The 26,940-nt window shown below is 37.3% G+C and overlaps 1 protein-coding gene across 1 annotated transcript in view; it reads right to left on the bottom strand.

The window, feature by feature from the left end:
* Nucleotides 1–1,597: 1,597 nt before the first annotated feature.
* Nucleotides 1,598–26,940, bottom strand: part of TSPAN2 (tetraspanin 2) — a 60,470-nt gene continuing 35,127 nt past the window's right edge. The window contains exons 3-8 of the mRNA XM_034414238.3: nucleotides 16,877–16,974; nucleotides 16,251–16,325; nucleotides 15,575–15,670; nucleotides 11,636–11,707; nucleotides 7,037–7,120; nucleotides 1,598–5,717 (exon numbers count right to left, since the gene is read on the bottom strand). Of these exons, the coding sequence (XP_034270129.1) occupies nucleotides 5,652–5,717; nucleotides 7,037–7,120; nucleotides 11,636–11,707; nucleotides 15,575–15,670; nucleotides 16,251–16,325; nucleotides 16,877–16,974 (491 nt within the window). The 3' untranslated portion in view covers nucleotides 1,598–5,651. The remainder of the gene's footprint in view (nucleotides 5,718–7,036; nucleotides 7,121–11,635; nucleotides 11,708–15,574; nucleotides 15,671–16,250; nucleotides 16,326–16,876; nucleotides 16,975–26,940) is intronic.

Genomic DNA, 26,940 nt, shown 5'->3' with positions numbered 1-26,940 from the left:
TAAACCTGGAAAAGAAGCTGTGGGCTAGTTCTCATGGTTATGGGCCATTCTTAGCATGTCTGACTTGGTCTTCTCAATGAAACAATTCAGAAAATTTAAATGCCAATAGCATAGATACATAATTTACATACCATAGAAAAAAAACGTAGCCCAAGAATTAATCCCTCCTAACATTCAAGATATGATGTTTTGGAGATGTAATTCAATATAAGGGACTCCCCAACCAAAATGACACTGGAAATTGTAAGATCTGGAGAATAGAGCCATGGTGTTTTTAAAGGCACTGCTAAGATTTTTTTTTGACACATAAAGAATATATTTAATTCTGACTTGCATGTCAAACACACATTCTTTCATTATTTTTAGGAGTAGATGATCTTAAGACAAGTGTTAACAATTATACCCATAAAAATAAAGACAGTGTGATGCAAGCAAGGCGATGGGAACTCACGTCAATAAGTTTGATTTTAATTTCAAAATTCTATTTATAGAATTGGTGTTCTGTCCTGTTTCTCAAAAGGCACTTAAAGATAAAGAAGCAGCCAAGCAATAATGGGTAACATTTGGGAAGCAAGACTGGTTTCTCCAATAACATGAGTGCAACAGCAAAATTTGTCAGCACTCCAATACATTTTTTTCTTCTTAAAAAGCAATGGCATGTATGTATGGAGGAAGGTCTCTGCTGCTGTTTTCCATTACCAGACAGTGCATGTGTTTTCCAATCCATCTTCATAGCTATCATATTCCCCTCCCTGTCTTCCCATCCTGATGTTTAAGCCATAGCTAATTTATCAGCATTGTTCAGTAAAGAGGTCTAAGGGCAGTCATTTCATAAAAACCACAAATGGTCACCAGCAGACAATTTGGAACCATTTATGATCAGGTACTTGTTCAATATTACTATTTTTGGGCTAGTACAGGTAGTTGGTGTACTTTCCCAGCATAATAAAGGAGAATATTTGTAGTTCAGGGTTCACATGAGGCGTCCTTGGTGCTCTATGAGCTTGCTTGTTTTCTTGCATACGTTTCATTATCCGAATTAGGTAACATCATCACTGCCATCACTAGCACTGATGATGTTATCTAGCTCAGAGTTTCCCAGCATAAAAATGCAACTACCAGAATTTTTTGGTATTTACAGCAACAGTTCTCCCATCTCTTCTAAAACGCAATTGAGAAGAGAAAAACAATAACAATGAAAAACAGGACCACAGATTAAATAGAATTTGTCTTCTTCTCCTGATGTGGAATATTTGGAGCACAGAAGATTTCTCAAAGTCTTTCCCAAAGAATTTCCCAAACTTATCCATACCAGTTACATGGACTGACATGAAGCAAAGACTTCCCAAAGACTTCTGAAAGCTGGAACACAGGATGGGACAGTAACAACATTGCAACAACATTGCCATATGCTGATGTGTGATTTGGCTGAATGAGCCCTCAGTCTGAATGAAACACAGGATGGCAAACAGAAAGTGGGGGGGGGGGGACGGGACAAAGCAGAGCTGAGGATTGTAGGACAGGGTGATCTCTACAGAGAAATTACTGATTTTTCCAATGTTTTCACACCCTATTTCCATTTTTAGATTGATTCTGATCTCATTTGAGAATGGCTGGCATAATAATGGAAGAGATGGTCTATTCTTAAGGACATTATACAGGTAGTCCCCGACTTATGACCACAATTGAGCCCAACATTACTGTTGCTAAGTGAGACATTTGTTAAGTGAATTTGCCTCATTTTACGACCCTTCTTGTCACAGTTGTTAAGTGAACCACTGCACTTGTTAAGTTAGCAACATGGTTGTTAAGTGAATCTGGTTTCCCCATTGACTTTGCTTGTCAGAAGGTCACAAAAATCACATGACCCCGGGACACTGCAACGTGAGTCAATTGCCACCACGTGACCATGGGGATGCTACAACAGTCATAAGTGTGAAAAATTGTCATAACGTACTTTTTTCAGTGCTGTTGTAACTTCGAATGGCCACTAAATGAACTGCTGTAAGACTAGGACTACCTGTATTAAAAAAACAAAAAACTAACTTTATGGGGAAATCACTAAAGCAGGTTCCATTTTAAGTCCTTCCATTTTCAAGAAATCATTTTCAAATAAAAAAGTTAGCAGAAATTGATTCCAGAGTCTTAATCTTATGACAGTTCATACCAAAGACATTTTTAAAGTTAAAAATTGTTACATATTTATTTCTATTTCTGTTAAACTGCAAATTCCTGGTAAGAACTAATTGCAGAACTGATGAAACAGCTTCCTAAATAACCAGACAGTCCATTTAGTTACTCAGATCTCTAGTAATGTCTTCTCCATTAAGAGACTCTCACCTGGACCTCAGGAGCTGCCAGTATCCAATTGGTCTCAAGGGCAGTTGGTGAATTAGGCATTTGATACCTTTTCCTTAGGTATATCCCCTATCACTTGAGTTATTTTCTAATGGGTTCAAATAATTTATCTGGGCCAAGCAGTAGAGTTAATTGAAATTTGTTGGAGAAATGGGGTATACATACAGAAAAAGATTGAGGGAAAGCAGGGAACAACTCACACAACTTGGGGCACTTGTCCCTTTCTCTCTTTGATGTACACACACACACACACACACACACACACACACACGAGTAATTCCCTTTTTACAACCCTGTGATATCTTAATTCGGGGTAGAGTCAGGCAATTGGATGGAGCTGAGCATTTACTGGCCGGATGCCCTTCCTGACGCCTAAGTAGAGTTCTCAGCACACTGAATTTCAAATGAAGACCTCAGTAAAAAGGCTTCCCATAAAATCATATATGCTTTGAATGTATTTTGATGAAAAATGTGCATGAAACATATAATGTAATTAAGTTTTATTAACAACTGAAAATTTCCTAACACATGGTTTTAGATGGCCTATCTATTTAAAAGGAAATTTAAAAGGAAATTAAAGAACTTTTTAAAAGGAAATTAAACAACTGAATAAAAAGAGAGACTGAATTATTGCTTGGTTCTGATTCCTAAAATTATAGCTTGTCAGGAAAGGGCCATTTAAAAGTTCCCACCATGCACTTTCCATGTAAGTCAGTGGTAGTACCCCATTGATTGTAATACAGTATATTAAGACTGCACCACAATGATTTTCCTCTGTCTAGCTTAATTTTGCAAAATTATTTTTAATATAATTTAGTAGAAATAAATATAAACAATACAAAGCACAGTTATAATTTGTAAACTCAGCTTAGCCCTGAGGTATTTTAAGAGTATTATATCATTTCTGCATTTATCCAGTTTTAAATAGATAAAAGTTTGATGTCGTTAAAATAACATGCAGTAATTTTTAGAGATAATAAAAATGGAGTGTATTAAAGTAGAACTGCTCACCTCTCAATGTTTTAATTTTAGTTCTATAGCCAGAACACCAAAGACAGGCTTTTAATTTTATGACCTTAGGTTTTGGCATGTGCTGTACACGTTTCTGGCAGGAACAAATAGCTTTTCTTTGAACATTAATTGGCTGCACTGACTTCTAGCATCTGAGAACATAGATAAAGCAAAAGACTGAAATCTGAAGGTTAATTTGTCTGATATCACTTTTTTAGGTAAAGGATGTAGGGCAACTTTAAACACGTAGAATTTCTCATCTTTCAATATAAGCTTTCTCCTTCGTCCCAAATGTACTGTATTAGTGCCCACAGTTCAAACAACTGAAATGTGAAGCCTGGTATGAATTCTGTGCCTGGGATGGTTGCCTAACTGTCACCATTACTGGTTATTGTTCTTGACATCATTAATGACAATTCTTCCTCCTCTTTATTTTTAAATGTAATGCTGAACATTTGTTCAGGGTCTTCAGGGACTGTCTATATTCTCCTATACACATAATCCTGAAGTACTGAAGTACTTGTCTCATGCTTTTGAAGTTTGCTTTGAGCTTCAAAATGCTACACAGCTGCCTTGCATATTTGTGGATGGACATGCTATTTTAAGAACATTTCTTTTAAACACACAAATATACATACACAAATGGAGTTAATTTTTACCTAAGCTTGAAAAGTATTGATTTCAATGAAAGTACATGGTTAATTTTGACTGGAACATGAAAATAATGATAAATATCATTTGTATATTAGGTGTGTTCCCTATTGTGTAAAGCCAGCATGCAATTGTTATAACAAATAAAAGGTTGCAAACAGCATTATGGTTATTATGGTCCTTGCAGCAAATAAATAAGCTGCATTTCTATGGGCACTAATGAAAAAGCAAGTCCCAATGAACAGGAATTGATTTTGTATCAACATACTTTACGGGATATGTTACAATGGCATGAAATGGCCATTGGGATATGGTGTGCATTTAGGGACTGAGTAATCATCATAGTAACTGTGTAAAATAATTTGGGCATCAATTTTAGATTAAGCTACAGTAAGGCTTTTTGGTCCATATTAAAAATAATGAGGACAATAAATACTAAATAGCATTTGGAAAAAAAACCCAAGCAAGGAACAGTTTTTTGAGTGAAATTAAGTTCCTCACTGAAGTACCTGGACATGTTTTAAATAGATCCTACATAAAATCATGATTGGACAGGATGTCTCAGTCGCAATGAAAGTTTGTTTTGAACTGAAAGCTTTAACTGCTCTCTGCTTGTTTGGTACTAGTTCTTGGGTTTTGCTCTGCTTTTCTTTAAAAAGGCCAGTGAGTTCCCCATCAATCTCTATCATATAAACAATTCTGCATATAAATAAATATATAAATCACACACACACACAATCTTCCAAGGGGAGAGCTGCCTAGAAGCAGAACTCATTTCTTTAAATATAGTTATCCGGAGGAGTGGCAGAACTTGGGGACACAGTCAAAAGAGGAATCAGCCTTGAGTCTCTACGTACCCACAAATGGACTAAGTGCAACCCTTTTGACTTCCTTTGATCCTTATCTAAGGCCAGAACAGTGCTAACCAGTAGTTGAGTAGATTCCTGTGCATAGGCAAGAGTACTAATAGATAACTTTAATTGCAACTTCACATGTGGTCCTGGTCTTTCCCGCTTGACATTATCTTAAATGGGACATTCCAAAGACTGAAAGAAGATAGGACAGAGTACTCATTTTCCTACAGGAATTTGCTTCTCCAAAAATGATTAGTAAAGAGGACTCCATTATGAAAATCTTTTTATCAAGAAATGTATCCGTGTGTGTGTATGTGTGTGTGTGTATACACACACATGTGCATGCATAATATATATAATGCAGAACTATGCATGCAGATAGAGACACTCACAAAACATACATACAATCAAAGGGACTGTATATACAGCTATAAGTGCATCTGCACCAAAACAAGCACACATACATACAGGGCCTATTCCTCTATAACTGTGCAAAGTCATACTTCAAATAAATTTTAGTTTTAGATGTCACTGTTGGCCTTGAAAAGGCATTGTTAGCCTATCTTACTTGCTCATGTCATAATTGTTTTAAAATTTTAAATGCAATCACAGGAAACTCTTGAACTCACCAAACACTCCCCTTTTCTGTCAGTTGATTAACACCTAATTAAAAAATGGATTACAGTTGTTAAGTTGAGTGGGCAAGCACTTCTTCAGAACTGTGTTGCAGCTTTTCCTTCAGTCCTGGATTCAAAATAATGTGGGACAGGAAGTGTTCTAAAGCATGTCTCTTGTGTTTCGGATCGCACAACAAAGGACCATGCTGAAGATCATGCCAAAGATCTGAAAAATGAGAGCATTATTTTAAAGGATGCAACATTTGTCACATATGAGCAATACTTCAGAGAATTTGAGTGATTGTTCTTTGGAATGGTTCTCTGTTCACTAGACATTTTGGATACTTCAAGATCACAGTATGATATCAAGTATTTTGTAAAGGTTTTTTTCTCCTTACTTTTCAGGAAAAAAAATATCAAATCTCCAGGTATCTAACTGATTCTATTTTATTACTATTATGTTCCCAGCCAGGCCCATGTGAATTATTCTGACTTGCAAATAAAACTCTGTGGGTTCTTGGTGCTCTGTGAGCTTGGTTGTTTTGTTGCAGACATTTTATTACCAAACTAGATAACATCATCAGTGCTACTAGGGATTTTGCTTTAATGCCTGATCTAACATCCCTATCTCAGAACCTACCTACCTACCTACCTACATAGATAGATAGATAAAATAGGTGATTGTTTATTTTAAATTTAACAGCTAAAAGAAGTTAAAATATATATTTATTTTTTAATGTTGTGCATTTTACAATTTTAAAGTGATTATTATTACTGTTATTATGCATAATAAAACTTGTTCGTTTATATTGTTTTTAGGTGTTTTTTTGTATACCACCAAGAGTCACTTACTTTGTGGTGAGCAGCCATATAAATATGATTAAATACATGAAATAATGAAGTGCTATAAATATGGAAGATTAAACTTCGAAGAAAGCCCTTTTACTTCCAAGATCCTGGTCTTGGTTGTGTGGGAGCAATTAACATCTATATTTTCCCCCTAAAACATGCCATTTATAGAGAAGGAGCAGGATTGCATATTTTAATTTATTATATGGCACATTCACATCATATTTTGATAAAAACACAAGGGATAAAAATACAAAATATGAAAAAAGATCTAAAATACTATAAGCATACTGTATATCTAGATTACAGATATAATTTTTTGCTTCATTTTTCACAGCCAGAAAATCAACAGTCTCATTATTGATTCTATTTTGGCACTCTGACACTATATGTTGAAGAGTTTGTTGTTTGGCCCCCAAGTCATAATTTGGTGATGGTATTGTGACTACAGTGGACAAGGAATCTTACATCTTGCATAGCTTCTAGAGCATATTTTTCAACCTCAGCAATTTTAAGATGTGTGGACTTCATCCCCCTGAATTCCCCCAATCAACATGCCAGCTGAGGTTCATGCAAGGAACACTTACAGTGATTCTCTGTTCTCTTTAGTAATCTGCTATCATTTCAGTGGCTTGAAATATTTCAGGTTTGTGTAAATACAATGTTGTTGTTGTCAATGTAATCAGAATTACTTACTGTGATTCCAGCAATTGCAATCCCCACAATGCCAAGTAAATGAAGATTTGAATTAACGAGACTCTCTATTTCAGTCAGACAGTTCTGTTCAAAACATGAAAGACATTAAAGTCTTCAGTCCTTTCCTAAATCTACTAATATGAATTCTCGACAACCACCGCTATCTCTGGCAGATATGGTTTTTTTTAATCCAGCACCTTATTATCTCCTTTTCTTATTTTCCTTTCTCTGATTCAAAGGGATGCTAGAACATCGGTTCTACTCCAATTTCTTCTATATTTTGCTAAGAATAATAATTTCAGCAGTGTCCTGGAAACAGCCATAATTGTTTCTGGCTGTATCTTCCGTTCCATCCTTCCTTCATTGCCTTTGCTGTAGCTGCAATGCAAACTCTGAACTGCCAAATATAGGAGAAGGGATTCATTTTAAAAGATGCACGTTTTCCCAAACACAACTGCAAGACATTTGAATTTGTATAGAATCATAAATACTTTGCAGTTTTGTCTGGTCAGGATCTCATGCCATTCTCCTAGTCTATGGAAATACTTGGTCCTCACATCATGTATAATTTCATTAAACATATACTCTTTATTTAAATCAATGCAGTTTGTGAAGACTATATCCAAAAGCTGGTTTAATGTAAGGATTTTTCAGTTTAGAAAGATGGAATTTGTAGAAATGGTAAAATTGACCTGTTTGATCAGTGATAAGATAATAAATACTTTTAATAAAGATGGAAACCTCTTATGCACTTTTTACTGAAAATGAAAAAAAAAAGAACTGGTGACATTGATTTGTTGATTAAAAATGGTTGAATATGGGAAGAAGGGAAAATGAACTAATTTTAATGAGGGAGGAGAGATAATAAATTTGTTCGTCACTGCTGTAAAGAAAATTAGAAGTCATTTCTTTATATATATATTATTTGTATTTCATACTTTTTGTATATTTTTTATTTTTAAAATATCTTACTGTTTATTATTTTTTATTCTTTTGTAAAATCTTTAATTTAAAAAAAAAGATTTATAACAAGATGGCTCTTGTTTAACTGTGCTGTGTTCCTCTTATCAATATAGCAAAGCAGCCTTGAATCATTGAAATAGTTGTATACATGGGCATCTGCAGAATATGATGGTTTTATCAGAATGACACAACAACTATCACAATGTCAGGATGCAAGCTGTGCCTCTTATGTTTTTAATGCAAGCTTCCTCATTTGCCTTCCCTGCAGATGCCTACAAATTCATTCTCTTCTTTTCCTGGATTTCTGCCTCTCTAGTTATACAATGCGATTTTCCAGGCCTACACATAGAGTCAGTTTATGAATAAAAATACTGGAATACAGAATTGCACCGCATCACAACGTGGGGTAGTATGCATGGACAAGCTATTTTTGCAGGCAGGAAAATCAGTGAAGAGGAACTGAACTGAATTATCTATGACATTCACATAACTTAATTCTATTTTCACAGAAAATAAAATTAGACTGTCAACTATATGTTTGTCTGGTTTATCTTGTCTGAACTAGTATGAAAGTTCACATAACCAAAATTAAGTTCATTTGATTAGGTCTGCCATATAGTTCAATTTGGCCCCAGCTCTAACTGGTCTCTAAGGGAAGGTCAACCGGAAATTTTGGCTCAGGAGCAGAAATCAGATTAAGCTAAACCTCTCAAGAAGCCAGTCAGTAAGGGTGAAGGAATCAACAAGGTCTTTTAATCCAGCAAGCTGCATGAATAATATAGGCATCCTTGCATGTACAAGTAGTGCTTGACTTACAACAGTTCATTTAGTGACCATTTGAAGTTGCAAAGGCATTGGAAAAAGTGATTTTTGACCATTTTTCACACTTATGACCTTTGCAGCGTCCCCATAGTCATGTGATCAAAATTCAGACACTTGGCAACTGACTCATATGGGGAAACCAGATTCACTTAAGAACCATGTTACTAATTTAACAGCTGCAGTGATTCACTTAACAACTGTAGCAGGAAAGGTTATAAAATGGATCAAAACTTACTTAACCGCTGTCTCACTTATTTATTTATTTATTTATTTATTTATTTATTTATTTATTTATTTATTTATTTATTTATTTATTCAATTTTTATACTGCCCTTCTCTCGAAGGACTCAGGGCGGTAAACAGTTAAAATAACATACATATAAAATGTGAATATAAGATGATTAAGCCAATTTGGTTCATCGGTTAAGAATCTTCAGCATAAAGATTTAGAACAATTAGAAGAGATTTATGCCAGCCCGGCTTGGTGAAATAGAAAGGTCTTAAGTGCACGACGGAAAGTACAAAGATCTGGGATCATTCGTATCCCTGGGGGTAACCTGTTCCAAAGGGTAGGTGCCCCCACAGAAAAGACTCTTTCTCTGGGAACCACCAGTCGACATTGCTTTAGTGACGGCACCCTGAGGAGGCCCACCCTGTGGGAGCGTGCTGGTTGGTGGGAGGTTATTGGCTGCAGAAGGTGGTCTCATAAGTACCCAGGTCCTAAGCCATGGAGCACTTTAAAGGTAAGAACCAACACCTTGAAGAGCACTCGGAAGACCACCGGGAGCCAGTGCAGCTTGTGTAGGAGAGGTGTTACATGTGAGCGCCATGTCGCTCCCAATATCACCCGCGCAGCTGCATTCTGGACCAGTTGGAGCCTCCGTGTGCACCTCAAGGGGAGCCCCATGTAGAGAGCATTACAGTAGTCCAGACAGGAAGTGATGAGGGCATGAGTGACTGTGCGTAAGGAGTCCCGATCTAGAAAGGGTCGCAACTGGCGAATCAAGCGAACCTGATAGAAAGCTCCCCTGGCCATGGCTGTCATATGTTCTTCTAAAGACAGCCGCGTGTCCAGGAGGACACCTAAGTTGCGAGCCCTCTCCGTGGGGGCCAATGACTCGCCCCCAATAGTCAGCGATGGTATCAGCTGGCTATATCGGGACACCGGCAGCCACAGCCACTCGGTCTTGGAAGTGTTGAGTCGGAGCCTGTTTCTCCCCATCCAGATCCGCACGGCTTCGAGGCACCGGGACATCACTGCAAGGGCATCACTGGGGTGGTCTGGGGTGGAGATGTACAGCTAAGTATCATCAGCGTAAAGATGGCACTGCAGCCCAAAACCATGGATGAGCTCACCCAGCGGCTTCACATAAATGTTGAACAGAAGAAGTGAGAGGACCGACCCCTGTGGCACCCCACAAATAAGGTGCCTTGAAGTCGACCTCTGCCCTCCTGCCAACACAGACTGCGACCGGTCAGAGAGATAGGAAGAGAACCACCGTAGAACAGTGCCTCCCACTCCCAGCCCCTCCAGCCGGCGCAGCAAGATACCATGGTCAATGGTGTCAAAAGCTGTTGAGAGATCTAATAGAACCAGGATAGAGGAGCAACCCCTATCTCGAGCTCTCCAGAGATCATCAACCAATGCGACCAATGCCGTTTCAGTGCTGTAACCAGGCCTGAAGCCGGACTGGAATGGATCTAAGTAGACAGTTTCATCCAGGTACTGCGGGAGTTGCTGTGCCACCACACTCTCAACAACCTTTGCCACAAAGCGAAGGTTGGAGACAGGATGGTAGTTTGCTAGAATAGCCGGGTCCAGAGAGGGCTTCTTGAGGAGGGGCCTCACCACCGCCTCTTTCAAGGCAGAAGGCAAGAAACCCTTATGAACAGAAGTGTTGGGTTCAGTTGTGGTTGTAAGTGGAGATTACCTGTATGTCGAAGACTAGTACATGTCTGTATTAACCAAACAATAGAAGGTATGTAATTATTTTCTTTTTAAAAAAATTAAACCACAAATTAAAGGAGCCTTGGTGGCACAGCAGACTAAAGCACTGTTAAGTAACACCAGCTGCCTGCAATTACTGCAATTTCAAATCTCACCAGGCTCAAGGTTGACTCAGCCTTCCATCCTTTCGAGGTAGGTAAAATGAGGACCCGGTTTGTGGGGGCAATAAGCTGACTTTGTATAAAAAAGAACAGTGGTTGGGGCCCCCCGAAAGCCCTACTAAGCAGGTATATACAAAAGTATGAAGGCTATTGCTTAATGCATTGTAAGCCGTCCTGAGTCTCTGGAAAAGGGCGGCATATAAATCGAACCAATAAACAATAAATAAACAATATAAATGATCACACTGGGGATGTTAATCTTTTCTTCTGCATTATGAACTTGATGAGGATAATTCATCCACACTGCTATTTGTTATGGAAGGAAAGTTTCACTGGTATGACAAGTAAATTAAAAAATTCTGCTAAAATGTTTCATTTTATGGAAACCGGGAAATGGTAATGACCAGTTCTGACATCCCAGGAGGTTGCAAGCACATTGGAAGGGCCGAAGAAGCAAGTTGGCTGCAATAAATACTGCTTGCTTTATTTTGCAGTCTTCTTCAGATATATGAATGTGTGTATAATTGGCAAAGCAAACAAATTGCTTAGAAGTCATCTTGCTGGCATCCTACTTTGGTGCCAAATGGCTCCTGTCCAGATCATCTCCTCTGGCTCCAGGGATGATATTCCCACCATGTCTTATCCCATTCCTAGGCTATTTTTGACTTCACTGTCAGAATGACATGACAGAAGAGAGGCACTTACTTTAGACGGTCCAGTATCTTTTGGACAGGTGGGTTTTACTTGAACGTCACTGTCTTTCCCACAGCATTGAAGCTGGAGGGAGGGAGAGAGATAATATATTACAAATCTTCCCGAAATAAACATTTTCAAATGATTCAAAAAACCCAAAATATGTTTATCCCAATGATATTATTCAGAATTCATACTTATTGCAAACTATAACATGTATTAAGAAGGTCAATCCAATTTATGGATGCAAAGGAATCAACTTCAAACAAGTCAGTGTGATTATGGATATTAGAGCTGCCTAGGTCTGGAGATATTCCATCTTTAACCTTGGATAGGATAGCAATTCTCCATTCAAGAGCTGTGCGCAATTCAGGGGATCCTCCAGCACTCATAGCTCCTACCTTTTGAGTAAGTGGCAGCTATGACCAGGAAAACCTTTGCACAGCTTCATCTGGAGTGCCAGTTGTGCCCTTTCCTGGAAGTCCTTTCAACAGTCATATAATGCCTGGAATGCACTACCTGACTCTGTTGTTACATCCTCAACCCCCCCTAACTTTAACCTTAAATTGTCTACTGTTGACCTCACCCCATTCCTAAGAGGTCTGTAAGGGGGTGTGCATAAGCGCACCAGCGTGCCTTCCGTCCCTGTCCTACTGTCCCCATTTATTTGTACTCATTTCTTGTATTAATATCCATGTTTATACTTATTCCTGTTATCTCATACATGTTTGACAAAATAAATAAATAAATAAATAAATAAATAAATAAATAAATAAATAAATAAATAAATAAATATATCCTCTAGATTTCTATTGATATTGTGAACGTTGATTTGCTTCTCCATAAGACTACAGATTTTTAAAAGCAAGCCAGAGGTGGTATTCAGCAGGTTCTGACCAGTTCTGGGGAACCGGTAGCGGAAATTTTGAGTAGTTCGGAGAACCTGTAAATACCACCTCTGACTGCCCCCGCCCCATCTATTCTCTACCTCCCGAGTCCCAGCTGATCGGGAGGAAATGGGGTTTTTGCAGTAACTTTTCCCTGGAGTGTGGGGGGGGGGGAATGGAGATTTTACAGTATCCTTCCCCTGCCACGCCCACCAAGCCATGCCACGTCCACAGAACCGGTAGTAAAAAATTTTGAATCCCACCACTGAAGCAAGCTGGTAAGATTCCCTCTTCAATCCCCCTGCCTCCAGTTGTTTCTCATTTCTGATGTAGCTGTCTCAAGAGGGACATCTCTTCTTTTTAAAACAGCTTTTCTAATTTGAGATTCAGCAACTTCTGGTAGTGTTTGAAGCATGAGCTACCAGCATCTTGTATAAACTATTGATAGCTAACAGAGGAATGGTATGTATAAACAATCAAAAACTTTTCAAAGTACAGGGATGACTTTCAACACAGGCCTGCCAGGAAATGTGCTATACACTAGCCAATGTATTAGAGGGACATTAAGTATTGCCTGTGATAAGGACGGGCTCCCAAAAGCTGAAGGAACATGAATTTCTATATTCACATTCTTCTATTGAATGTTACTGTTTCTTGGTTTATTGCTTTATCTCTGAATATTTCATGTATATTCAACTTTGCAGTTAAAGTTATTCTTTTGGTCTACTGTATTTTATCCAAAAAAATCTCCACCTCAGCTTCTATCTCATTTGTGGGTCTGTAGTTTTTGAATCCATTAACCTGCTGTCCATATATCGCTGTGGCAAAGCAACATGTTATTTTAAATCTTATGGCACTGGAACTAAAGGAATTTGTGTTTCTTCCCATATTAGCTGCTAAATGGCACTCCAGTAGTATGCAGTAGAATCAGGTTGGATTGGCTTAAGTTCAGTTTCTAACAAAGTCTCTTAAGAACTCAGGCTCAGCCAAGCATACAAAAGAAACAAACTGTGGGCTCTCTTGAGCCTTCTCTAAGTCTTGCCCTCTGCCATGGATTTACACACTTACCACAACTAACTAAGAAGGATCAATAAATGGCCACATGTGTGGTAAGAAGTTATTCTAAACTTGGTATTATAGCTGCTTCAGTGGTTAATCAGACTGAAAACCTACCAAGGAAATGAGGCATAGATCAACTGACAGGATAAATGATTCACTGGGTGTAAAAAAAGACACATATTTAAGACTCAAATAAATACTTACCTTGTTTCCCCTAAAACAAGACATCCCCTGATAATAAGCCCAATCAGGTTTTTGAGCGCATGCACTAAAATAATCCCCCCCTGAAAATAAGCCCTCCCAAAAAATATTTAAATGCATGAGCAGCCGGTCCCCACCATTTCCTCTGGTTTCCTTCATGCACCCCAAAATAATAAGACCTCCCTGAAAATAAGGCCAAGCGCTTATTTTGTGGTTCAAAAAAATATATGACAGGGCCTTATTTTCAGGGAAACATGGTAGAGTTCTACTTATATTAATCCTTGCATTGGATAGACTTGAAAATAATGATCAAATCTTTTGTATGTGCTCTTTTTAAAAAAATATGACTGCATTTAATATGTTTATTATTTTAATATCTTTCTGCTGTACCCCATACATCTCACTTCTTGTGAGATGGGTGGCCTTATAACTTTGATCTCTCTCTCTCTCTCTCTCTCTCTCTCTCTCTCTCTCTCTCTCTCTCTCTCTCTCTCTCTCTCTCTCTCTCTCTCCCCCTCTCCCTTCCTCCCTCCTATTCTCTCTCTCCTCTCTCTTCTCTGTCTATTCCACCCCCTCTTCCCTCTGGAGCTCAAGGCTCCAGACCATCAGACCACCTTTCATTTTTTTGCTCAGTATTACCTTGTTTGTTTTGTTTACATTTTGTCAAATCTGGAGGATTCCAGATTTTACCTGCACAACAATAACCTGTGTGGTAGCTTTTGCTGAGAGTGTATTACTGGCCCTTAGTTTCTATGCTGAGGATGGCCTTGAACTCCAATCTTCCTAGTGCCACATAATTACCCTACTACACTGGTTCTCATATAGGTGTGTGCATATGTGCCTGGTATAAAGTAACCGCACGGTAACAATATGGCTAAAAATAAGAATTTGAGCCTTCTTTTAATAATAAGGGAGACAGCTCAACTCCAAATCTAAATCTGGAAGCAAATTCATTGCGGTGTTGTTTGTTTGTGGCCTACTTTAAAAAAAAATTCTTTATACACATGCAAAATGGAGGATAGACTATTGCACATGCTGAAGTAAATTTTTAATGCTTAGCAACACTCTAGGCAGAAACTTCAGAGAAAAGGTTTCCACTTTCCCTCTCAATTAGAGTATTTGGGAGACTGTATCTAGCAGTTCTCCACAGAGGGGAAAGACAGTAAGCATTTAGGTTTTTTTCTTTTATAAAAACTGTAATCAACAGACCACACAACAGACCTAGGCCCTGTTAAGGAAAAAGTAAACTTAGCAACTGATGTCAGAAATACATGTGCCAGTGCTTTATCTCACCATAGTCATGCATAAAACAGACTATACTGGTACAGGTAGTCTTGCAAAAACCAAGAGAGTCATAATAAATATAATAAATAAATAAATAATAAATATTTTTTTAAAAGAATGGTGGTGGAAATATAGCCTCTATGCCTGCATTCTTACTATGCTTTTCTGCTAATGATGCCCACATGCTTCCAAGATATTACATGTGATTTAATAAAACTTCAATGCTTTACCATAGTCTTCCAGAGGGAATTTCCATATTTAGGAAGTTTAGAAGAATGTGTATGCCAAAGCCTGGAGAGATTGCTGACCATTATAGTAAGTTAAGAATACACAGGAAGGACTGAGAAATTGGGTGCCAGATAGAATCTTGCTTGATTTCAATAAGAATAAAAATTCCAGAAGAAGGGGAAATACAAACATTATGCAAACTGAATCATTGGATTCATTGTCTAATCCTGGTATTCTGAAACCATCTAAATGCAACATTGGTGAGCAAAATTTTTGAATTCATATTACTTACCGCATCATGAAATTTGATGAGTGTTTTGTTTTTGCTTTGATCACTGATGTAGTTTTCATAAGCTTTCTCATAGATAGCTTGGACTTCGTTGACAGCCTGCAGAAAGAACAACCACAACAAGCAGATATCCTAATTAGATATGAAGGTTAGTGAAGAAACCAGCAGAATTTCAGTAACAGGAAACCCATGGTTTTCCTCCAGTTCTCTGGTTGTTCTACCGCTTGAGATTGTGGTAACAACAGAGAGGGCTGCAGTCAATTTTAAGAATAGAAAGTTTTATCTATTTACATAAATAGATATGTTGAAGGTTGAACCAGTAGCATTTTGGGAGCACAAGAAGACAAGCCCTAGGCTTCAGCTAGGGTGCAACATGATTGATGGATGGGGCATAGCTAGTAGGACACAAAAGGAAATTGTCTGGGCAGGTTGGGCAATAAAAAACATTGCCACACCAATAACAGAATATGCAGTTAGGAAATATCAGATCTGTAAATTAGTCTAGGAAGTAAAGAAAAATGTTCTCCAAAGAAAGCAATAAAAACTCTTTCTGTATATTTGCCAAGACACATCCATGAAATCACATGGGGTTGTGCATAATTTTAAAGAGATTTTACTCTTTGAAACTATTTTTCAGTTTAAGATATTTAGGGTAGCACACAATAAGCATTTCACTTACCGTTTTTTTGCCCAGAAAAGCAAAAACCCCTGCAGCAATTTCAGCAGCAAAAATCACCAACAAGCAAGAAAAAAACTACAAAAGAATGAAGATAAGATTACAGATTAAACTTTTATGGAAACTTGAATGCAACATGAAAATCCACTCTCTGGGAATTAGAAATAGTGGTTTTAATAACAGAAATACTTTACATAGGACAAGATTAATGATGCAAAAGGGAAGGTTCTACTTCAACTTTCCTTAAATCAGAATAATTTCAAACTTTAAGGAAAGGATGGGATAAAGAAATATCAAAGAAGTATTTCTAACACTGCAACATATCCAAAGCCTTTGCAATAGAATAAAACAGAATTTTTTATTGGCCAAGTGTGATTGGACACATAGAATTCTGTTTAAGTTGCATTGAAAGAGGCTGCATTCTAATAAATGAATACAGAATTGCAAATTAATGCTTCATGAATTCTTATAACCACTTAGATAGAAATATGTCCTGACTAGGACTTAAGGGTCATTACGGGTAGATAATAAAGGAACCTCCAAGTTATAGAATTTAGACAAAAGTTTTACACGATCCACCTTCCTTTTTCTTCCAATGTACAGCAGATTGATTTCAATACATTACTTACTGCTCCAAGCAGGCACTGAGATTCTCGTGCTGCTCCACAGCATCCAAAAAATCCTACTGCCATCATCAGCACTCCTGCTCCTATCAGTACATACAGTCCTGCAAGGAAAGACAGTATTATCATATTATTTACGAACTCCCATGTGTTAGTTGGGAATCAGATAGCGTTTTTGTCACCATGGAGACCCACAAGCCCTGGTTTCTTGTAAAGAAATCATTCTAAGCTACCCAGTTACACTGACCATCAGGAAGAACCATGTGATCAGTTTCCTCCTTTACTGGGACTTTTTAGATGCAGTTGCCAAATTCTATGGAGTTCAAACCCTCAACTGGGAACTGAATGCATGAGCCTTTGCACTTTAGATGACTACATGCAGCACATTGGCTTTAGGAACTACTCCCATCCTGGTGGTAGGTGATAGCAAGAGGGAATATTTAGAAATTATCAAGATGTATTCCCATCCATTTATCTGGAGCAGAGAAATACATGGGGACATTTTAGAATGTAACATTTGTATCTAAAACTTATCATTCTCACCCAACAGAACTGAGATAGTTCTCCTTTAACCAGTCCCTCATTTACAACTGTTTGTAGTTATAACGGTAATGAAAAAATAATTTTACAAATAATTCTTTGCAGGTCTGTAAAGTAAAGGAAAGCTGAAGTAAGATCATAAGAACAGTCAAGATTTCACTTGGTGACTATTTCACTTAACAACCAACTGGCCAGCCCCAAGTGTGGTTATTAAAGAACTACCTTTATAGATATTTACGGTAAATGTATCCACAACTGTGACGGACACTTGAGTAGTTAAAAAAATTACAAGAGCACATTACAACATTCTAGATCAGTAGCATTGCTGTTCGTTTTTTATTAAATAATTCTTGTAGCATCAGGGATATCTTAACTCCCTTTCTCTCCTGAAATAGTGGAACAGAAAACAATAAAACCACTCTCAGTGGCAGTGCTTAATGAAATAAGAGGGGAAATAAAGATTTGATAGATAGCAAGAATTTTTTTAATTACAGCCAAATAACAATAAATAACTTTTTAAAATTCCAGAATTATAGACACAAAAGTTGGATAAATGATATTCTCTAAGCAAGGAATAAATTTTCCAAGAATTTCTCAAGAGGAGGAGTCCTGTTCTTCCCTTTAATCAACACTACTATTGAAACCTGAAAAGTCCAGTGGAAGCCCATTGTCTTCCTGATGTCTTGTTTTGGGATTTAATCGAAGCATGGAGATCTAGGGAAGAACAGGACAGAGAAAGGCAGGACACCCAGTCATGCATCTTAGCTACCTTCTTAACTAAACAATTCAAGAATACCACTCTGCATCTTTATTTTTTTTCTGTATTTTCTGCTCTTTCCTGCAACTCAAGAAAATATGGCTATGAAGAAAATACAGCTACTATATATTCTTGAATCCTGCTGAGTAATATATAAAATATAGCTAAGAACAACCCACCGAATTATTTTCGTAGTTCTGGCTTCCATCTTTACACTTTATTTAATGCTCTCATTTGAGCAGAACTAGAGATCTTAATTTTTGCCTCCAACTTCTTTTGCCAAAGATTATGTTATTTAGACAATTCAAATATGTTTTCTCAAAAATAGAATAAAAATATAGTGCAGAATTTTAAGAAAACAAAAACTGATGAAGAAAATGTTCAGGAATGTTTTTACAAATATTTTAGTTCGATCTACAACAGATGCCACTATTCTGCCATTTAGAAAGGAAGTGAAGTCTTCTATGTGAAATTAATTAAAACATTTTTAATTCTATAACGTCCCAGCAGTTAGTTCTTGACAAACCAATTTATTGTATTGTTGTACACCACCCAGAAGTGTTTTTTGTGAGATGGGCAGCAATTATAAATTTGATTAATAAATTAATTAATCACTCTTTAGAAAGAGAAAATATGACAAATTGCAAAAAAAAAAGATAAAAAAGTGAAATATTCAAGATAACTATGTAAACTAGATAAAGGCTCAAAATCTGCTTTGCAACAAAAAGTTAGCAAAATTATTTGGAATAGAGCATATGGTTCCCTCTATATTAATTTATTTGATTCTTTTTGTTAGATTTTATTGTTTTAAATGTGGTTTTATATTCTGTAAACTGCCTTGAGTCGCCTTGGGCAAATAGGCGGCAGTATAAATTCAATAAATAAATAAATAATATATGTTCTGAATAATCAAAGTGAGTTAATGGATAGGCCCCAAACACTTCTTCCTAATAAGTAACTTAGTACTAAATATTTCTGAAGCATAAAAGTAAAGCAAGCATTAAGTACTTACAAGAGTACAACTTACGGTCTTGGAAATGCATAATGATTAATAATTAACTCATTTGAAATGAACATCTTCATCCATAATTTTAGGAATTGAATGATTCAGCAACCTGCTGTAGGAAATACAATATGCTGAATATCACTGCACTTACTTGTTCAAAAGGGTCATGTGGTAAATCACACTGAATGGAAATATGAAGACTGAGTTGATTTGGGAGTACACAGATTGAAAGGTGGGTGATTATCTGAAAATACCTTTTGCGGTTGGAGATGAAATAGATGCAAGGCTCCATTACTCCACAAGAGGGCGCAATATACTAACTCTTTAAGAGGTTATTTTTTATTATAAATGAATTTGTTAAAAACAGGTCATTATTTCAAGGACTAAACCTGCTGCCGTAACACAAAGAATTTATTTTGATCCTTCAAAATAAGTTTTTGATCTACCTACATTATGCATAAATTAAATAAAATTACTCTGAAAATATAATATAGAAACAGATCCTTATTAACTAAATGCTTGCAACCTGAGTTTTGAAGCCACCTTAAAGCATATGCTTACTCTAGTAGATATCTTTGGTATATGTATACTTTGCTATTTTCCAGAAAGTTCTGATCTTTGCAGAATGGACCATTTTTCAAGACGTTTTTACCTCTTTTCCTCCTAATTACTCTGTAGAATCAATGGCACAAGCTATAATCACATATTCTGTCTTCCAAATGCAATTAACATTACCCGAGACACAACCATGATATATGAAAAATTTGACAAGATTTTTTAAAAATATATTATTTAGTTATTTAAAATATGATGAATCTTGGACAAGAATCTTGGCTGCTATTTTTGAAGGTAATAGATATTTTTATGCAGGCATTATAACAGTCACTCTGACAACGAATGTATTTTACGTATTTTAAAATATACTCTGCCTTTTGCATGGTGTAAACCAGGGAACCCAAGCTGACTGCTTATTTAACTCCAATTGCTTCTTGAAAGTCAACTATGGAGCATGGCACTCCTTATATGGAAGAGAGGTGCAGCTTGAAAAAATCCTCTTGTTCCTCGGCCCTTCACTGTGGCCTCTTAGAATACATAAGCTCACCATCTGTGGTTTAAATACACTGTGAATGATAAAAACAAAATGCATGGGTCCAAAATGACTTTATCTTGTTTGAGTAATTTCTCTCATTCATATTTTCCAGATGATGTCACCACGAATGGAGGGAGGGATGCAACTCAGTACCAGGCTCTATTAGAACTTTGCAAGGCAGGGTCAAACCTGTTTAAGAGTGCTAATTTGCCACTCTTTTCCTTCTCTGGAGGTAGCCCTCCATAGAGCATCAGACCACTGCTCTTCCAGGAGAGAATGGGGGGAGTGAGATTCCTATTGCTTCCTGTTAGCCAGTCTTAAGAGAAAGCTTTACCTAAAGAGGACAGTTTGGCTTAGTGACTTATATGAGTGAAATGCCAACAGCTCCACTAGTGAAAGGCAGCCTGGTAACCAAAACTCTTGTGTGTGGACAGAGCAGCAATGGTGGATTGCTACCAGTTCTCCCCAGTTCGAGCTGGTAGTGGAGATGGTGAGGTGAGAGCGAACCGACTGTCAGTTCCGACCGTTAGTTGGGCCCTGGTGGTAACACCGGTTGAAACCCACCACTTCAGAGCAGGCTACCCTGTTTGCAGGGGCTGCCATGAGCAAGGAGAACAACATAGTCTTAGGCCATGGAGCAATTAAATGTTATACTTTGTTATATGAAACACTTTCAATGTTTCATAGATTTAACAAACTATTTTCTTAGGTACCTCTGCTCTGTGGCCATTGTCATTAAGGGAAAGGTACACAATCAATCAAAAAGTGTTTGATGCATGAGAATAACATTATCCGTAATTAATAAGTTTAATTAGATTCAGATTTTAATTTAATCTATAGAATTAAATTTAATTTTTCATTTGCCAATTTCCTCATTTTTTTTTGTCCTGGTCAAATCTTGCTTTAATATTTGTGGCTCCTTTCATGCTATTCAAGAGCTGAATGTCTCTAAGTAGGTAACTGTGGTGAAGATGCACACCCTCTGTGTGACAAACATCCTTGGAAGAGCCTCTATGGTCAAATAAAGTTGCCTCATGACATGACCATCTCCATTCTACATTTTTTTTTCAAAAATTGCCAAAAAGAAAAAAGGAGCATTGGCTTATTTCTTCTTACTTGAGGTCAAAGCTTTTTCCCCTTTGATTTGCTCTTAGCAATAAGAGAGTCCCATCTGAGTATGGCAGAGACATCAGTTGCCTTGCAACAAGGCCAAACATCTAGCAAGAAAGAAAAAGAGTACTTTGTATGAGGATCGAAGATGAAGACCGTCTTTGTCTCAAGTGGTGAATGCAGAATTCCATCTCACTGCACTGCTTATGGGATGGTTGGAGAGGACTCTGCAGCTGCGCAGAGGGTGTAGCATTGTTGGTGACATGAACTACTATATTACAGACAGAAAAGCTGGCCTTTCTTTGTTTCTTCTCTGCTTCAGAGCCCTGTCTCTAAGGTGACATGCAAACTTTCAGCTAGTGTTTCCACACATAATTAACCTCAGAGGAAGTTTCCTTGTTTATGCAGCTGATATCTAATTTACTTAAATCCCGCAGCACCAATTGCACCATGTCTAATGATGTAAGTCCTTCCTAGCAAAGCTAGTAACTGCAACCATTATGAAGAGACCAGACAACAGACAACTAGATAAGGAGCTCTCTGGTTGGTTTATATACAAGCTGATTTAAAACAAAGAAAAGCAAAGCCAAAGAAATCATAAGACATACAATATTTATTGTAGCACCTTTATAGATGCTTGGAGACAAACATCAACACCAACACTTCCAGGGTTGTTATGTTCCATCGATAGAATATAATTTGGAATATGAAAGGAACTATTTGTCTTTGTAATTTGGAGACAATTTGGAAGTTGCTCAGAGATGGGCATTGCAAGCTACTGGCTTCTTGTGGCCTCCAACCCGTCATTGTCATCATCAGTTACTATTATTAATATTGCGGTACATGCTGTCTCCAGAGTTTTCAGCATAAACCACTAAATAATAGAGATACATTTTCTAGCCAATTTTTGGATTGAGTAAAGAATGATAATTTAAGTCACAAAATTTTTCCTGACCCACAAATCAAAAGGATCTTAAATCCCATTTTAGTTTCTCTAATGACATCAATATGTCACTGTCCTCACAATGGCCCTTGCTCCCAAAATGATGCATATTATGCACATGGAAAAAGTCTCTTTCCACATCTAAACGTTCCAGGGAGCTCTAGAACATTCACTTTTCTTGTTAGACCAGCTGTTAAGATTGTGAAACAAAAATTTTCCAGAACTAAACTCTCTTGAATAACATGTTATTTATGGTGTTCCAAATCTGTTGCACATAATTATGGATATGCATCAGGGGTGCAATGCTCCCAGTTCGGACTGGATCGCCCAATCCGGTAGCGATGGCGGCGGGTGGCTTGGAGAACCGGTAGCAAAAATCCCTGGCCCCCTCCATGTCCAACTGAGTCGCGCAATCATCAGAGGCTTTTTTTTTTAACTTTTAAAAGCATTTTTTCTACAACCTCTTCAGCCGATAAAATGCTTTTAAAGGTAAAAAAAAAAGCATCTGATGATCATGTGGCTCAGCTGGGATCGTCAGAGGCTTTTAAAATCATTTTTTCTACAACCTCTTCAGCCGAAGAGGTTGCAGAAAAAAATGCTTTTAAAAGCCTCTGACAATCTCAGCTGAGTTGCTTGATCGTCAGAGGCTTTTAAAAGAATTTTTTAATAATCTCTTCGGCTGAACAGGTTGTAGAAAAAATGCTTTTAAAAGTTAAAAAAAAAAGTTGGACATGCCCACCCAGTCATATTACATCCCCCTACCAAGCCACACGCACAGAACCGGTAGTAACAAATTTTACATTTCACCACTGATATGCACGTAGGTCCCAACTCTGCAGAGGTATCTACTACTAACCTAATAGCCAGACTGTAAGGTCAAATTGCACTGAATAATTGATGCTTTTGAATTGTGGTACTGGAGAAGATTCTTAAGAGTTCCTTGGACTGCAAGAAGATCAAATCAGTCAATCCTAAAAGAAATCAGCCCTGACTATTCTTTGGAAAGAAAGATACTGAAGCTGAAGCTCAAATACTTTGGCCACCAAATAAGAAGAGAGGACTCATTGGAGAAGACCCTGATGCTGGGAAAGATTGAAGGAAAAAGGAGAAAGGGTTTAGGAGGATGAGATGGTTTTGGATAGTGTCATCGACATAATGAACATGAATTTGGATAAATTCTGGGCGATAGGGGACTCTGGTGTGCTGTGGTCCATGGAGTTGCAAAGCATTGGCCATGACTTCGTGACTGAACAACAATAACAAAAGGCCAAATTGGATAGAAAATAAATTGCTCCAAGTCACCCAGTGAAAGGCTATTTAATCATAGTATCCAGATTTGGAAAGCTCAGAACTTTTTTTTTTTTTTAAATCTATGTTTCTCCTGCCCAAAAGACATAACGAAAAAGATAAAAATCCCTAGAAGTTTGGGACTTGTTTTGTTTTTGTTTTGCTTTAATTTATATGCTGCCCTTCTCCGGAGACTCAGGGCGGCTTACAATGCATTAAGCAATAGCCTTCATACTTTTTGTATATTTATACAAAGTCAACTTATTGCCCCCACAACTGGGTCCTCAATTTACCTACCTTTGAAAGGATGGAAGGCTGAGTCAACCTTGAGCCTGGTGAGATTTGAACTTGCAGTAATTGCAAGCAGCAGATGTTAATAACAGTTCTTTAGTCCACTGTACTACAGGCTCTGTTTACAATAGGTTCATCTTTGCCATTCCTTTTCCACTTGATTAACAGAACAGAGACAAGAGGTGTATTGCCTTCTTTATGTTTGAAGTGCTGACACTGGAGTGTCTCAAGCTTCAAGAGTGATATAACTATAACTCCCTCCTATGTTTTTTCATGCTCATGTTTTATCATGACAGTACTATGAAGCTGAGGTTTGCCAGTAGCACACTAAGAAAGAACTAGTATCTTAAAACTATTGGTTTCAGCAATTATTTTCTTCATAGTGGATACTTTTCCAAGTTTTATTGCCAAGAATTCTAAATAGGTTTTCGTAGCATAAACAGCTCCCACAGATGCAATTGCATACAAGAGGCAGATATTAAAAGAGAAATTAAGATTAAGATTTCCTCATTTTGAAAGAGAATCGAGAGACTTAATGGCTCAAGATAATTAGAAGCAAGGTAATTATATTTCTTTTCTTTCTTCCCTCACAATTTTGCCAGTGAATTGGAAAAAAGGATTATTTAGATTTATTTGTGTACTTATTTAATTGCAGCAGGATTTGAAACCATTTTATAGGATCAGCTCACAATGGTAGATAAACATTGTACACATATTATATAGAAACTTCTCTATGCCTGAGAAAATGTCTCTAACGTAATTAAAGACTTGGCGTATAGGACTCTAGCATGTGTGCTACCACAAATTTTTATTTGGGGATAGTTGAAGTGAATTGGTGGGGATGAAAGTATCTGATTTCTCTACCTAGCCAGTTCTATGGCAGCCAGATTTATTCTATTAAAAAAAAAAAGAAAAGAAAATGGTCCACAGAGAACCATTGAGAACTTTCTATATCTCTTTGCTGTTATCCAGTAATGCTCTAGTTTTCCGCAGCCCACAAAATCCATCAGGAAATTTCAGTATCTTAAAAACTGCATTGTAAAGTGGCCTCGTAGTAGTAGCTTTAAATGATTAATTAATTTTTACAATAGTTCTTTCATTATGGAAAAGAAGGAGGAGAGACTGGGACAGCCTTAGCAGTCTTTCATCTCTTTGTTCATCACAGATCAGAACAACTCAATCCACCTTTTCAAGTAGACACTGTGACCCAAACAGCATGTTACATAACATTGTTTGAAATGTCATCATTTTTCCCACCCTTGTTTAATAGATTCTCAGACAAGTCCCTGAGGTTTGCTTGGTAAGATTATTCAGAGGAGATTGCCTCTTCTGCCTCTTTGCCTCTTTCCTTGGACTGAGAGAAAATGAGTAGCCCACAATTATCCAGTTGGCCAAACTAGGATTCATGGTTTTTTTACCTTACAGAGCCCGGGTTAAATCTCAAATGAAACTTAGGTCCCAACCAAATACCTTGCCTCTTTTCAAAACACTCCTGTTATAAAATACTAGACTTGTTCCTTATTACCTAAAGTAGAAAGCTACTAATTTAAGCATATGTCTGCAGGAATTACCTTCAAAACTGGGTTAAAGCTGATTAAATGTAAAAAAAGTATGACAGTGGGAGATCTGAAAGTAAATAATATTTATTGCCAGATTTACATATTATGCTAAATCCTGCCACATCACAAGCCAGTGAGTTCTCAAGCTGTACAGACATACAGAATAAACGCAGACTGCCTGACTCCCATGCCACTTGCTGCAATTTACAGTCTATAGGGAGGTGAGTGGGGAATCCTCCTCTTTTATGGAAAAGCATAAAGAGGGAGACAAACATGTTTTTTTTTTCCTGAAGTAGAGGCACATTGGCTGAAAAAGATCTGTTTACTAGTGGATTCATTTCCTTCTTTCAAAATGCCATCATTGCATAGTAGGTGGCAGCTAAAAATGCTGGGAGTTTCCCTAGAGGTAGATACTGGTTTTTCCTGCTTATGGTAGCACTGTATTATTATTTGGTTTGGTTGTTGCTTAATGTATCATATGAAACAAGCCTAGCAAGTCACAGCACATGGCTTGGTGTTGCATGTTCAAAACTGCTGTCAGATTTCATTCTCCGGTACTCCACTTCTATATGCACCTTTCTTACATTAAGGTTCCCCTTCCTTTTTAATTTCTTATCACATAATTGATATAATATACATTCTGGGCAGCAGGAGAGTTGTTTTCTCTCCCCCCCTCTGCTGATTGTATGTGTAATTTCTTGACATCTTATAAGAGCCAGTTGTAGTTTCTTCCCCTTAGTAACAGATTTCATTTGGCTTTCACAGTTTGCAAAGTCACTAAGCAGGGTTTAATCAAAAGTAGTAAAGCACAGAATATAATTTTTAACTTCACAAGAGAAGGAAAGCTGCAGCACGCCTGGATGAAACAAGAAGAAACTTGCTCTTATTTTAGCTACACTTTTGTGTAGGCACCCACTTCTAAGGAGGAAATTTGCTAGCTTTGAGGGCAGACATGACTTCATATCCTAAAAGCACAAGCTGTCCCATTAAGGTTTTTCTAAAACAAACAGCAGCAGAAACGCCTCAGAAAAGGAAGGGTAACCACTCCCTACCTAAAGTTTTACCCAGAGCATATCTGGCACCAAGAAATAATAAGATGGCAGAGAATATGCACCAAGACAAATTCCTTGTGTGTCCAATCACTCTTGGCCAGTAAAAAATTCTATTCTATTCTATTCTATTCTATTCTATTCTATTCTATTCTATTCTATTCTATTCTATTCTATTCTATTCTATTCTATTCTATTCTATTCTATTCTATTCTATTCTATTCTATTCTAAGCATTCTTCCCAAATAAACCCAATAGAGGAGGTAAGAGATGCTAAGAAGGCTAGAAAGAAGACCATTTCTATTCAAGAATTCCCAAATGTTTTGGTTTGGTTGTTGCTTAATGCAATATACATCTTTCAACAAAATGAATACCCACACAACTTTATCAAAAAGTGCCTGACCACTCAACACCCCAAAGCACAGTCAACACAAGGTG

This window comes from Pantherophis guttatus, chromosome 3 (genome assembly GCF_059756535.1).
Source record: "Pantherophis guttatus breed Tessera chromosome 3, ASM5975653v1, whole genome shotgun sequence".
Lineage (NCBI taxonomy): Eukaryota > Metazoa > Chordata > Lepidosauria > Squamata > Colubridae > Pantherophis > Pantherophis guttatus.
This window is presented reverse-complemented; position numbering and strand designations above follow the sequence as displayed.